Here is a 16,391-nt window from a genome sequence, read left to right on the forward strand (position 1 = left end):
TGTTCCCTTTATTTTTTTGAGCAGTATATATATATATATATATATATATATATATATATATATATATATATATATATATATATATATACACATTTACAAAAATAAAATATTATAGAAAATAGAATGACATAGCTGTAAAATGTTTGCCTGATTATAAACCAATAACTTAGTGAATACCATTAGTGTTTAATATGACAGTTTCAGCATGAAATATCCTCTATACTGTATATATTTTGACAGACTTGTAATTATTTTATTTTACTATGTCTTTGTTGATAGTGTTTTCAAACCAAACGGGTGGCAGTTGTGAAAAAAGACAATAGTTAGAAGATGCCATTGTTAATTAGATGCTTTTTTCATTAATTAGGCTATTTTCTCTTAAACCATATGGTCTATCTAGTAATAACTAATGGACAATATGGACACAGACATACAAAATGTATACTATATATGAATACTTTTTTAAAAGTTATTCAAGTATAAATTACCAATGTTACCTCAATTGCGATAGATTACCTTTTAATTGCCAACATTACAGAATATTCTGGCAATTTTGGTAAATTACCAGTAGCTTTGCGACCCTCCCTGTGACTTACCCATACTACTGAGGGAAAATAAGTTGTTGAAGGTGTTTAAAAATGTATTCCATCAGAGTGAATATTTAATAGGAAACACAATGTTAGACATACAACCTTTTCCCCATTCCTAAATTTGAAGGACAAGTCATTCTTCAACAGGCTTCACAGAAAGACTCTCGCTCAGGAAAAAAATCCATGTTGTGAGGCTTCTCTGTGACCCTTTGCCTCTGTTTCACCTATCTTTCCATGCCTTGCACCATCTTGTCTAAGAGCTGTCTTCTCAGAATCTTCCTCTGTTCTTGTGTGGGTTAGGCTCCAGACAACCATCCAGGCCTATGGACAACAACAATATACAGCTTTGTGTGTAAACACAGACTTGGGACATACCAGCATACAGATAGTGGCCTACAAAGCCATCCCCCTCTCCCAGCACAGAGAATCACAGTGTTCACATAAATGGCGTTGTGTTTAAAATAGGAGTGTTTCCTCTCCAGAGGAAACACTGGCGGAGACACAGTCTGCCTCTGCCTTACTGCCTTACACACCTTTCTAGTCTCTTCATATCTTTGTCCTCTAGGCTAACAGTCTTTGTTTCTCATATACTTACATCAGACAATCCCCCTAGCCAGCCTTAATGCAGGGATACAAGGCTCCTGCACTTAAGGCTAAGAAGAGCACAGTGAAGCAGAAGCCCAGTTCCTGACACCACGTTAGCTGATTTGCTGCAGAGATTGTCTGGCTGAGCTAACAGGGACCACTCTGTGCAGTGTTCTGTCAGGACGACTCTCTCTCTCCCTCCCTGTCCCTGTAACACAGCACAGCTTCCAGGCATGGACAGCACAGGAAGGACTGCAAGAAGAAAACAGAGTTAAACAGAATAGTCATTACTCCCCAGGGAGGATTGATATCTCTCTCTCTCTCCCTCTCTCTCTTTTCCTCTCCCTTTCTCTGCTGTTTTTGCTGCTCTTCTGAGTGGCCTCATTGCCATCGATCCTATACTGGTGTGTGTGTGTGCGTGTGTGCGTGCGTGCGTGCGTGCGTGCGTGCGTGCGTGCGTGCGTGCGGTGCGTGTGTGTGTGTGTGTGTGTGTGTGTATGTGTGTCGATGTGTGTGTGTGTGTGCGTGTATGGGTGTTTCTATTTTGTGAACAGTATGTAATATGTTGTTTTGACTGTACTGTGAGAGATAGTCATTTTTTTGTGCTGAGTCACTTAATGATACTATTTCTAATGACAACAATGTGTGACTAATGACACTATTTTGATTCCCTGAACTTCTAACTTTCAAGGTAAACTACTTCTTGGAGTTTCAGGGACAAAGGACAAACATACACACACACACACACACACACACACACACACACAGAGATTGTATTGCAGCCCCTCACCTTGGTGTGGTTTAGTGTTAATCAGCTTTTTATTAGTTGCTGATTAATGAGCCATGGCAGAGTGGAGGAATTTGGGAAATACTTTAAAAAACACTGTACCCATAATGCAGCATCAGTGGTGTTTGAGAGAGACAGACAGACAGACAGGCAAACAAAGAGACAGACAAACCAAGAGACAGACAGACAAAGAGACAGACAAAAAGACACTGAAAAGAGAGACAAACAGACAGAAAAGAGAGACAAATGGAACAGAGAGATAGACAAACAGACAGATGGAAAAGAGAGACAGACGGAACAGAGAGACAGACAGATGGAAAAGACAGACAGACTGAAAAGATAGACAGATGGAAAAGAGAGTTACAGACAGACAGACGGAAAAGAGAGACAGACGAAGAGAGAGACAGTGAGAGAGAGAGACAAAGAACGAGACAGAGAAAGACAAAGAGAAGAAGAGATGTGCTGGACTGGAGTTACATGGCAGTTGGTTGGCACAGCTAGTGGAGCCAAGACACTAAGAGGGATGCCAGGATAATGCCAACATAGGTACCACTGGTGCCAGGGCTCTCATCAAATCGTCATAATCACAGTTTGTTAAAGTGCCTTCGAAACTAGAATTAGTGGGTGAAACTGCATGCTACTCCAAAAGGAAAAAGCATTTTTTTGTGGTCAACATTGTTATTATATCAGGATTAATTTGTGAAACAAATTCCAGTGGAAGGGACATCTGGTCAGGATCTAGAGCACTTTGTGACATCGACTGATGTAAAAAGGGCTTTATAAATAAATTAGATTGATTGATTGATGTGATCTGACATGCTGGAAAAAATGAGTGGCTGAATGAGAGCAATGTGTGTGAGATGCACAGTGGACTCCCATTTTGCCCCCATTCAATATAAATGAGCTTACTGTCATTCAATCATTGTGTGACTATCATGTTGGTGAAGTGTTTTGAAGCTGGAGGCCATTGTTGAATTCAGCATTAAAACAGTCATGTCATGTAAGAGATTAGGTATAGGATTAGAAATGCATAGTTTATGGTAGAATGTGACTGCCACTAAGTCTCTATCAGTCAGCATCAGCAACCGTTGAACCATGGGGCTTCTCCATAGTGATTGTGGACGTGTGCTCTATACAGGCTGGGGGTGGGAAGGGTGCACGATGGCCCCACACAGGGTTGACTGTTCTCCAACAGAATTATCTAATTTTATCCCCCACCCCCTTCCCCCCCCCCCCCCACACACACACACACACACACACACACACACACACACACACACACACACACACACACACACACACACACACACACACACACACTCACACACACACACACACACACACACACACACACACATACACACACCACTGCTGCTGAACTCATCAGAGCTACGGTGCTCCGAGTGCCCTGCCGCTGTTCCAACAGAGGTCTCCCTCTGAAACAGCCGGGCAGCAAGGACAATTGTTCCCGTTTTGTGGAAATAAATCACAGGGCCTAAATGCGACTGGTGGTGTCTCACTTTGATTATCGCTGTTGACACATTAGGCGGAAACAGAATACAGATTGAGCTCGCAGGCCTTTCAAAAATGGCCGTTTCCTGGTAATCTGCTGGCTGCCTGAATAATTTGCTGTCCTTCATTTCTCCACACAAACATGGAGGAGTTGCTCCTGAAAAAGAATTACATTTTGGTCAAATTATTGCTTCCTGAATTTCAACAAGAGAACAAAAATGTTGTATTCCGACATGTGCATATCTGTTGTTCACCTCCTTTCGACATCATTCACTATGGACAAAAGCAGGAACACTATGAAGGACAGTCATGCAATTTGCAAGTGGGATGAATTAACTGAATTCCACTTCAATATTGATTTCCACTTCAAAATGTCCAAACTATTTCCTGTCTGAGAAAATAATGTATTATGAAGAAAAGAAATCGATGTACACTACCGGTCAAAGGTTTTAGAACACGTTCTCATTCAAGGGTTTTTCTTTATTTTTACAATTTTCTACATTGTAGAAAAATAGTGAAGACTTCATCACTATGAAATAACACATATGCAATCAAGAAGTAACCAAAAAAGTGTTAAACAAATCAAAATAATATTTTATATTTGAGATTCTTCAAAGTAGCCACCCTTTGCCTTGATGACAGCTTTGCACACTCTTGGCATTCTCTCAACCAACTTCACCTGGAATGATTTTCCAACCGTCTTGAAGGAGTTTCCACATATGCTGAGCACTTGTTGGCTGATTTTCCTTCATTCTGCGGTCCGACACATCCCAAACCATCTCAATTTGGTTGAGGTCGGGGGATTGTGGAGGCCAGGTCATCTGATGCAGCAATCCATCACTCTCCTTCTTGGTAAAATTACCCTTACACAGCCTGGAGGTGTGTTGGTTCATTGTCCTGTTGAAAAACAAATGATAGTCCCACTAAGCCCTAACCAGATGGGATGGCTTATCACTGCAGAATGCTGTGGTAGCCATGATGGTTAAGTGTGCCTTGAATTCTAAATAAATCACTGACAATGTCACCAACAAAGCACCCCCACACCATAACACCTCCTCCTCCATGGTTTACGGTGGGAAATACACATGCGGAGATCATCCGTTCACCCACACCGCGTCTCACAAAGACACAGCGGTTGGAATCAAAAATCTCAGACCAAAGGACAAATTTCTACCTGTCCAATTTCTACCTGTCCAATTTCTAATGTCCATTGCTCGTGTTTCTTGGCCCAAGCATGTCCCTTCTTCTTATTTGTGTCCTTTAGTAGTGGTTTGTTTGCAGCAATTCGACCATGAAAGCCTGATTCACGAAGTCTCCTCTGAACAGTTGATGTTGAGATGTGTCTGTTACTTGCACTATGTGAAGCATTTATTTTGGCTGTAATTTCTGAGGCTGGTAACTCTAATGAAGTTATTCTCTGCAGCAGAGAGAACTCTGCGTCTTCCATTTCTGTGGAGGTCCTCATGAGAGCCAGTTTCATCGTAGCGCTTGATGATTTTTGCGACTGCACTTGGCTGTTTTAATGCTTTGAATGAGTAGGTGTTCTAAAACTTATGACCGATAGTGTAAATGTTTTTAATTATTGTGTGTGTTTTTAATTACGTTTTTTTCTGTCATGTCTCTGCAGGCTCCCGGAGGTACGGATCTCGGACAATGGGCCTTATGAGTGCCACGTGGGCATCTACGACCGAGCAACAAGAGAAAAGGTGGTCTTAGCATCGGGAAATGTCTTTCTCACCGTTATGTGTAAGTAATTTATACTCTGTAGTCAGCCCGTGACTGTGAATATGCAAAAATATCTATCTCTGTTCTACTCTGACGTTCTGCAAGATTAATCAACATGTTCTGCTGTAACATGTTCTGGTGCCTTTCTATGGTAATACATTAAAGCAGCAAAAAAATACAAGAAATCTACCTCAGCACTCCTTGTGAGTGAAGGTAGCAGACAGACAGCCATGAGAGTAGTTGGACAAGCTAGAGGAAATGTCAAATAGGTTAAAGTTGACATGCACTACTGACACACACTACGAACAGTTGTACTACTGAACTGAATGCAGTTTTAAAGATGTAGAACTGTCAAGTTTTGACAAAGAAGAAGAATCATCAGGTTTAAGCTAATAATCATAATCATCATCATTACCCTTAGCTCCCCTTCTCTGACTGGTAGTGAACATTTCTCATAGTGTGTGCTCAGCAAGTTTGATGGATGACACTCTGTCTCGGTGTGATAAAGAGTGCATGTGTCGGCAGAGGCACTGTATTTTTGGAGATTGTACTATATCAAACTGTAACACAATTTCACCTACCCCTACTGAACCCCAAGTTCCCTATTAACAGGATACATGACTGCCAAAAAAGAAAGACAAAATAACCTGAACGTTTCCCCTCTCTAATGCTATCTAATGCTGCCTCTGAGAACACTGTGAAGACCAGGATTTGAACCTGTCCTCCCATCCTCTCTCTGTATAATTACAAACCCATTTCACTGCTATTTTGGAGAATGACGTGTTTCTTTGTCTTCCCATGTTTCTGCCAGTGACCTGAGGAGTTGCTTTTCTCACTCACTCTTTGCCATAATTGTTGGTGTAACTTTCTCTAATGACAGCTGGCTCACTGGCATTTAAAGTCCGGCAGCAAGTTTTCTTATGTACAGCCTATCGCTAATTATCAACAGTAACATTTCTCAGACAAACAGAAGAAAAAGAAAAACACAAGGACATGGTTAGTTCATTAGCACATTTTGTTCCTTTGCCATATTGCCAATGGCTGTTGACATTAGGCTGCAGCTTTACCCAAAAACTACTTCTGGTTCTCATAGCTCCTCCGCTGTCCTTCACTTTCCCAGAACGATGCAAAACCATTCAATAAACCTGAGATACCGAACCAGATTAACTCTTCACAGACGTAAATGAACAGATCTTTATCAATGGGAGAGGATTCAGCCCAAGTTAACCCCTTAATCGTTTAGGGGTGTTGGTGGTGGTGGTGGTGGAGATATATGGATGATACAGCCAGGAGAAAGTGTGAGCACTATCAGCTGGGTGTTAAATCTCCACTCTGGTGGAGGAGAAGAAGAATGGCCTCTGGCATTGTGGCTAATTGCCGTCTAAACTGAAACAGAATTATTCATAACCTATTAGTGTGCCAAGTTCACTAGGAAGTGAGAAAAAAGGAGAAGGGAGAAAGAAAGAAAATGAGTGAAAAAAGTTAATTAATAGGAAGCAGTACATGGAGAGTATTTCAATTTCTTAAAGGGCTTCATAAATAAGAATTATAATTTTAATGATTTCCCTGCCAAGAAATGAAATCACTCAGTTTCAGAAGGCCAAACCTCGAACTCTTGGTACCTCTGCCACTATCTTTCACTCTGGGAACGTTTGAGATGTCTTTGCTTTCATCCTCAACTGCTTAAATTCACAGTGGTTTGGTGATGCCTCAAGGCATGGGAGACCTCTGCCTTGAGGATTATTAAGGCAATGCTATTATAACCAATGGTGACCGTTTTCTACTAAAACTACATCTCAAAGATATGCTAAAGAAAATAAAATTGGTTTTCTGATGTCTTTTTTCTCAAATGGAGTCAAAAGTTTCACTGGCTAGAGAGCACTGGAGAAAACAATTGAGTTCTATATCCCTGAAAATTGGAAGCATCCAGTTGTTGGCATTGACAACTCCGCTAAAGCAATGTGGAAAAACAATGTCCAACAAATACGGAGTTTTTGCCCCCGCCCGCTCCCTCCTGCCCTTCTGGAATCCTCTAAGGATCCGGATCACATTCGGGGGAATGTGTTACTTTACGCACGCTACGTAGCTGTTGCTTACACTCCCCCTCTAAGGCAGGGCATTGAAGTGCTAGAGGCATCACTACAGACCTTGGTTCGTTCCCAGGCTGTGTCACAACCGGCCGTGATCGGGAGTCCAATAGGGTGGCGCACAATTGGCCCAGCGTCAATCAGGTTAGGGGAGGGTTTGGCCTGGGGGGTAGGCCATCATAGTAAATAAGTATTTGTTCTTAACTGATTTAAAATTTTAAAACATTTTTAAATAAAGACATTGCATTGGAGCAAAAACAAACAGTGTTGTGTGATGATGTAAGCTAATCTTTATAGTTGCTGCCATATTGTAGGCACTAGCCAGAGTTCCTGAAAACATTATGTACAGTAACTCCCCACTTGAGTTTAGCATTAGGGCAAAAAGCAATCTGCGTTTTAACCACACACAGGCCCTACTAACTTCTATTTAACTTCTCAATGAACATGCAAGTACCTCACATCTAGGAAGCCCGAGCATGTATATATGAAGAGCACCCTTAGTGGAGTCGTCTACAACCGGATGTTCCGGTTTTCAGGGGAAATGGAAGAAGAGCCTGTGACGCAAAGTCCTCTTTTGGATGTTAACATGGCGATACGCCATCTTACAGTGCCTTACAAAAGTTTTCATCCCCCTTGGTGTTTTTCCTATTTTGTTGCGTTACAACCTGTAATTTCAATTGATTTTTATTTGGATTTCATGTAATGGACATACACAAAATAGTCAAAATTGGTGAAGTGAAATAAAAAAAATTACTTCTTTAAAAATATATATATTTTTTTTTTTAAATGGAAAGTGGTGCGTTCATTTGTATTCACCCCTTTTGCTATGAAGTACCTAAATAAGAAATGGTGCAACCAATTAATTTCAGAAGTCACATAATTAGTTAAATAAAGTCCACCTATGTGCGATCTAAGTGTCACATGATCTCTCACATGATCTCGGTATATATACACCTGTTCTGAAAGGCCCCAGAGTCTGCAATAGCACTAAGCAAGGGGCACTACCAAGCAAGCGGCACCATGAAGACCATGGAGCTCTCCAAACAGGTCAGAGACAAAGTTGTGGAGAAGTTCAGATCAGGTTTGGGTTATAAAAAAATATCCGAAACTTTGAACATCCCACGGAGCACCATTAAATCCATTACTAAAAAATGGAAAGAATATGGCACCACAACAAACAGGCCGTCCACCAAACTCACGGACCATTAATTAGAGAGGCAACAAAGAGACCAAAGATAACCCTGAAGGAGCTGCAAACCTCCACAGCGGAGATTGGAGTATCTGTCCAAAGGACCACTTTAAGCTGTACACTCCACAGAGCTGGGCTTTATGGAAGAGTGGCCAGAAAAAAGCCATTGCTTAAAGAAAAAAATAAGCAAACACATTTGGTGTTCGCCAAAAGGCATGTGTGAGACTCTTCAAACATATGGAAGAAGGTACTCTGGTCAGATGAGACAAATATTTCGCTTTTTGTCCATCAAGGAAAACGCTATGTCTGGCGCAAACCCAACACCTCATCACTCCGTGAATAACACCCCCACGGTGAAGCATGGTGGTGGCAGCATCATGCTGTGGGGATGTTTTTCATTTGCAGGGACTGGGAAACTGGTCAGAATTGAAGGAATGATGGATGATGCTAAATATAGGGAAATTCTTGAGGGAAACCTGTTTCAGTCTTCCAGAGATTTGAGACTGGGATGGAGGTTCACCGTCCAGCAGGACAATGACCCTAAGCATACTGCTAAAGCAACACTCGAGTGGTTTAAGGGGAAACATTTAAATGTCTTGGAATGGCCTAGTCAAAGCCCATACCTCAATCTAATTGAGAATCTGTGGTATGACTTAAAGATTGCTGTACACCAACGGAACCCATCCAACTTGAAGGAGCTGGGGCAGGTTTGCCTTGAAGAATGGGCAAAAATCCCAGTGGCTAGCTGTGCCAAGCTTATAGAGACATACCCCAAGAGACTTGCAGCTGTAATTGCTGCAAAAGGTGGCTCTACAAAGTATTGACTTTGAGGGGTGAATAGTTATGCCCGCTCAGGTTTTCTGTTATTTTGTCGTATTTCTTGTTTGTTTCACAATAAAACATATTTTGCATTTTGAAAGTGGTAGGCATGTTGTATAAATTAGATGATTCAACCCCCCCCCCCCAAAAAAATAATTTTAATTCCAAGTTGTAAGGCAACAAAGTAGGACAAATGCCAAGGGGGTGAATACTTTTGCAAGCCACTGCAATTCCTCCTCCACATTTACTGGATTGGTTGAACAGTGCAGAAGAGAACCTCTCCCACCATTTTGTTTGATTCTCGTCAAGACCAGAATGTGGAGGATCTACATTAGGTTACCTAATCGGTAAACATAGTCTGACAACAGACGAGTTCATTTAGCATCGCTTGTGCCGGTGCGCTATTATTCCTTAAGTCGTTTTTCAACTATTGCTTTAGACTGCCTAATATTTGTGCTGATAATCTTCAACAATCGTGGCAAAAAATATTGTCCCCCTTGCACTTTTTTCATTTAACGCACCATTTCTTCTAAAAAACTGTTGAAATTAATACAGTTGAAGTCGGAACTTTACATACACTTAGGTTGGAGTCATTAAAACTCGTTTTTCAACCACTCCACAAATTTCTTGTTAACAAACTATAGTTTTGGCAAGTCGGTTAGGACATCTACTTTGTGCATGACAAGTAATTTTTCCAACAATTGTTTACAGACAGATTATTTCACTTATAATTCACTGTATCACAATTCCAGTGGGTCAGAAGTTTACATACACTAAGTTGACTGTGCCTTTAAACAGCTTGGAAAATTCCAGAAAATTATGTCATGGCTCTAGAAGCTTCTTTTTGGCTAATTGCCATCATTTGAGTCAATTGGAGGTGTAGCTGTGGATGTATTTCAAGGCCTACATTCAAACTCAGTGCCTCTTTGTTTGACATCATGTGAAAATCAAAAGAAATCAGCCAAGACCTCAGAAATAAAATTGAAGATCTCCGCAAGTCTGGTTCATCCTTGGGAACTATTTCCAAACGTCTGAAGGTACCACGTTCATCTGTATAAACAATAGTACGCAAGTACAAACACCATGGGACCACGCAGATGTCATACCGTTCAGGAAGGAGACGTGTTCTGTCTCCTAGAGATGAACGTACATTGGTGCGAAAAGTGCAAATCAATCCCAGAACAACAGCAAAGGACCTTGTGAAGATTCTGGAGGACACAGGTACAAAGGTATCTATATCCACAGTAAAACGAGTCCTATATCGACATAACCTGAAAGGCCGCTCAGCAAGGAAGAAGCCACTGCTCCAAGACCGCCATAAAAAAAGCCAGACTACAGTTTGCAACTGCACACGGGGACAAAGATCATACTTTTTGGAGAAATGTCCTCTGGTCTGATGAAACAAAAATAGAACTGTTTGGCCATACTGACCATGGTTATGTTTGGAGGAAAAAGGGGGATGCTTGCAAGCCAAAGAACACCCTCCCAACCGTGAAGCACGATGGTGGCAGCATCATGTTGTGGGGGTGCTTTGCTGCAGGAGGGACCGGTGCACTTCACAAAATAGATGGCATCATGAGGGAGGAAAATTATGTGGATATATTGAAGCAACATCTCAAGACATCAGTCAGGAAGTTAAACCTTTGTCGCAAATGGGTCTTCCAAATGGACAATGACCCCAAGCATGCTTCCAAAGTTGTGGCAAAATGGCTTAAGGACAACAAAGTCAAGGTATTGGAGTGGCCATCACAAAGCCCTGACCTCAATCCTATAAAAAATGTGTGACCAGAACTGAAAAGTGTGTGCGAGCATGGAGGCTTACAAACCTGACTCAGTTACACCAGCTCTGTCATGAGAAATGGGCCAAAATTTACCCAATTTATTGTGGGAAGCTTGTGGAATGCTACCCGAAACATTTGACCCAAGTTAAACCATTTAAGGTAATGCTACCAAATGCTAATTGCGTGTATGTTAACTTCTGAACCACTGGGAATGTGATGAATGAAATAAAAGCTGAAATAAATAATTCTCTCTACTATTATTCTGACATTTCACATTCTTAAAATAAAGTGGTGATCCTAACAGACCTAAAACAGAGAATTTTTACTAGGATTAAATGTCAGTAATTGTGAAAAACTGAGTAAATGAATTTGGCTAAGGTGTATGTAAACTTCCGACTTCAACTGTATATATTTTGGTATCCACATATATATGTCTATGGTTCGCAATTGAACAAAACAAAAAAATCGTAATAATTTACTCAATGTGAGCTTATTCCACAAATAAATGCTAAAATGGCCCGGGCAATATTAATGGCACCTTCTAGAAGAAGTTAGAAATTATTTGATTTCAGGCAGGTGTTTCTCCTTTACTTTGGAACTGAACTCACCTGTGGTGAGCTGAAGATGTCTGCATTATAAAAATCACAAATTCAACCAGTTTGAATCGAGAAAAGGACTCATTCTCCTGTTTTGTGTCACTGTGTGTACCGCAATGGGCTTGGGGAAAAAAAAGAAAACTAGAGAATTATCTGAGGAGGTCAGACACAAGATTGTTGCCAAGCATGGACAATCTCAAGTCCATCACCAGAGACCTTGATGTTCCTGTTTCCACCGTACGTAATGTTATCAAAAAGTTTAAGGCCCATGCCACTGTAGCCAACCTCACTGGACATGGCCGCAAGAGAAAAACATTTTTTGAATGGTGGAGAAAGCACCTTGATCAACTGCCACACAGATTCAAGCTGACCTTCAGACACAAGGTATGACAATTTCAAAACGCACCATCCGTTGCCAACTCAATGGAAGGGGGTTATATGGTAGGAGACCAAGGAGACCCCCACTGCTGAGAGAGAGACAGAAAGTTTGACTGCAATTTGGCAAAACACACCTGAACATGCCAAATTCCTTCTGGGAGAATGTCACGTGGACAGATGAGACCAAATGATGGCTTTTTGGTAAAGCACACCATCTCTACATTTACAGAAAACAAAATGAAGCCTTCAAAGAAAATAACACCTTCCCTACAGTCAAACATAGAAGTTCAGTGATGTTTTGGGGTTTCTTTGCTGCCTCTGGCACTGGGTGCCTTGAACGTGGGCACGTCATCATGAAATCAGGAGAATACCAAGGCATTTTGGAAAGCAATGTCAGACCCAGTGTCAGAAAGCTGGGTCTCAGTCGAAGGTCATGGATCTTTCAGCAGGACAATGACCCCAAACACACTTCAAAAAGCATCCAGGAATGGTTCAAGACCAAATGCTGGACTGAGTCCAGATCTACTGTAAATCCCATTGAAAACTTGTGGAGAGATTTGAAAACTGCAGTTTGGAGAAGGCACTCTTCAAATATGGGAGAACTGTAACCGTTTGCACAAGAGAAGTGGGCCAAACTGCCAGTACAGAGGTGCAGGAAGCTCATCGATGGCTAAAGGAAGTGCTTTATTGCAGTTATTTTGACCAAAGGCTGTGCTGCCAAATATTGAGTCTAGGGTGTCTATAATTTTGTCAATGCCATTTCTGTTTATTTTCTGACTTAAATGGATATATGAAATTCTGAATTAAAAACAAATGTTCTGTAATATTAACAGTAAGATAAATAACTTTTTAGGGAAAATTGTGAGTTTCTTGAAAAAAGGGCAAGGATGTCTATATTTTTGACCACAACTGTAGATATGATTCCATATCGTAGTGAGAGTTGCTGAAAAAAGAACTAATCAATGTTTGCAAAGATAATGACCAAAAAATTGCTATTTGGACTGCCGTTCCAATGTGTTGCTTGTGTTTTAAATGCTTGCATAAATATACTGTTATCAAATCAAATCACATTTTATTGGTCACATACACATGGTTATCAGATGTTAATGCGAGTGTAGCTTGTGCTTCTAGTTTCGACAGTGCAGTAATATATCTAAGAATATCAACAAGTATTCTTACAATTCCCCAACAACTACCTAATATACACACATCTAAAGGGGTAAATGAGAATATGTCAAATCAAATCAAAGTTTATTTGTCATGGCCGCCAATTACAACAGGTGTAGACCTTACAGTGAAATGCTTACTTACAGGCTCTAATCAATAGTGCAAAAAAAGGTATTAGGTGAACAATAGGTAAGTAAAGAAATAACATCAACAGTTAAAAGACAGTGAAAAACAGTAGTGAAGCTATATACTGTAACGAGGCTATAAAAGTAGCGAGGCTACATACAGACACCGGTTAGTGAGGCTGATTGAGGTAGTATGTACATGTAGATATGGTTAATGTGACTATGCATATATGATGAACAGAGAGTAACAGTAGCGTAAAGAGGGGTTGGCAGGTGGTGGGTGGCGGGACACAATGCAGATAGCCCGGTTAGCCAATGTGAGGGAGCACTGTTTGGTTGGGCCAGTTGAGGTAGTATGTACATGAATGTATAGTTAAAGTGACTGTGCATATATGAAAAACAGAGAGTAGCAGCAGCATAAAAGATGGGTGGGGGGGGGGGGACTGCACAATGCAAATAGTCCGGGTAGACATTTGATTACCTGTTCAGGAGTCTTATGGTTTAGGGGAAAAAACTGTTGAGAAGCCTTTTTGTCCTAGACTTGGCACTCCGGTACCGCTTGCCATGCGGTAGTAGAGAGAACAGTCAATGACTGGGGTGGCTGGGGCCTTTGCGAATTTTTAGGGCCTTCCTCTGACACCGCCTGGTGTAGAGGCCCTGGATGGCAGACAGCTTAGCCTCAGTGATGTACTGGGCCGTACGCACTACCCTCTGTAGTGCCTTGGGGTCGGAGGCCGAGCAATTACCGCACCAGGCAGTGATGCAACGAGTCAGAATGCTCTCGATGTTGCAGCTGTACAACCTTTTGAGGATCTGAGGACCCATGCCAAATCGTTTTAGTTTCCTGAGGGGGAATAGGCTTTGTCGTGCCCTCTTCACGATTGTCTTGGTGTGTTTGGACCATTCTAGTTTGTTGGTGATGTGGACACCAAGGAACTTGAAGCTCTCAACCTGCTCCACTACAGCCCCGTCGATCAGAATGGGGGTGTACTCAATCCTCCTTTTCCTGTAGTCCACAACCATCTCCTTAGTCTTGGTTACGTTGAGGGATAGGTTGTTATTCCGGCACCATCCGGCCAGGTCTCTGACCTCCTCGCTATAGGCTGTCTCGTCGTTGTCGGTGATCAGGCCTACCACTGTTGTGTCGTCTGCAAACTTAATGATGGTGTTGGAGTCGTGCCTGGCCATACAGTCGTGGGTGAACATGGAGTACAGGAGGGGACTGAGAACGCACCCCTGGGGGGCTCCTGTGTTGAGGCTCAGCATGGCAGATGTGTTGCTACCTACCCTCACCACCTGGGGGCGGCCCGTCAGGAAGTCCAGGGTCCAGTTGCAGAGAGAGGTGTTTAGTCCCAGGATCCTTAGTTTAGTGATGAGCTTTTAGGGTAAATATAGTGTTGAACGCTGAGCTGTAGTCAATGAATAGCATTCTAACATAAGTGTTCCTTTTGTCCAGGTGGGAAAGGACAGTGTGGAGTGCAATAGAGATTGCATCATCTGTGGATATGTTTGGGCAGTATGCAAATTGGAGTGGGTATAGGGTTTCTGAGATAATGGTGTTGATGTGAGCCATTACCAGCCTTTCAAAGCACTTCATGGCTACGGACATGAGTGCTATGGGTCTGTAGTCATTTAGGCAGGTTGCCTTCATGTTCTTGGACACAGGGACTATGGTGTTCTGCTTGAAACATGTTGGTATTACAGACTCAATCAGGGACATGTTGAAAATGTCAGTGAAGACACTTGCCAGTTGGTCAGCAAATGCCCGGAGCACACGTCCTGGTAAGCCTTCTGGCCCTTTGTGTATTTTGACCTGTTTAAAGGTCTTACTCACGTCGGCTACGGAGAGCGTGATCACACCTTTGTCCGGAACAGCTGATGCTCTCATGCATCACTCAGTGTTGCTTGCCTCGAAGCGAGCATAGAAGTGATTTAGCTCATCTGGTAGGCTCGTGTCACTAGGCAGCTCGCGGCTGTGCTTCCCTTTGTAGTCTGTAATAGTTTGCAAGCCCTGCCACATAAGATGAGCGTCGGAGCCGGTGTTGTATGATTCAATCTTAGCCCTGTATTGACGCTTTGCCTGTTTGATGGTTCATTGCAGGGCATAGCAGGATTTCTTGTCAGCTTCCGGGTTAGTCCCGCACCTTGACAGTGGCAGCTCTGCCCTTTAGCTCAGTGCGAATGTTGCCTGTAATCTATGGCTTCTGGTTGGGGTATGTACGTACAGTCACTGTGGGGACGACGTCCTCGATGCACTTATTGATAAAGCCAGTGACTGATGTGGTGTACTCCTCAATGCCATCGGAAGAATCCCGGAACATGTTCCAGTCTGTGATAGCGAAACAGTCCTGTAGTTTAGCATCTGCTTCATCTGACCACTTTTTTATAGACCGAGTAACTGGTGCTTCCTGCTTTAATTTTGCTTGTAAGCAAGAATCAGGAGGATAGAGTTGTGGTCAGATTTACCAAATGGAGGGCGAGGGAGAGCTTTGTATGCGTCTCTGTGTGTGGAATATAGGTGATCTAGAATTTGTTTCCTTCTGGTTGCACATTTAACATGTTGATAGAAATTTTGTAGAACGGATTTAAGTTTCCCTGCATTAAAGTCTCCAGCCACTAGGAGTGCCACCTCTGGGTAAGTGGTTTCCTGTTTGCTTATTTCCTTATACAGCTGACTGAGTGCGGTCTTAGTGCCAACATCTGTCTGTGATTCTAAATAAACAGCCACGAAAAGTATAGCTGAAAACGATCTAGGCAAGTAGTGTGGCCTGTAATTTATCACATACTCTACTTCAGGCGAGCAAAATCTAGAGACTTCCTCAGATTCCGTGCGCCAGCGGTTGTTTACAAATATGCACAGACCGCCGCCCCTCGTTTTACCGAGGGGGCGGTACATTTAGAAATATGGATCCATATATTTATATGTACATATAAATATATGGATGAGTGATGGCCGAGCGGCATAGGCAAGGTGCAATAGATGGTATAAAATACAGTATATGCATATGATATGAGTAATGTAAGATTTGTAAACATTATTTAAGTGGCAT

The 16,391-nt window shown here is 42.0% G+C and overlaps 1 protein-coding gene across 2 annotated transcripts in view; it reads left to right on the forward strand.

Annotated features, from left to right (window-relative positions):
- The window catches only part of LOC106565900 (immunoglobulin superfamily member 21), a 298,458-nt gene that overhangs the window by 193,780 nt on the left and 88,287 nt on the right, over positions 1-16,391 (forward strand). For both annotated transcript variants that reach the window (XM_014133564.3, XM_014133565.3), the window contains exon 4: positions 5,102-5,220. In XM_014133564.3, the coding sequence (XP_013989039.1) occupies positions 5,102-5,220 (119 nt within the window). The remainder of the gene's footprint in view (positions 1-5,101; positions 5,221-16,391) is intronic.

This window comes from Salmo salar, chromosome 12 (genome assembly GCF_965601325.2).
Source record: "Salmo salar chromosome 12, fSalSal1, whole genome shotgun sequence".
Taxonomy (NCBI): Eukaryota; Metazoa; Chordata; class Actinopteri; order Salmoniformes; family Salmonidae; genus Salmo; species Salmo salar.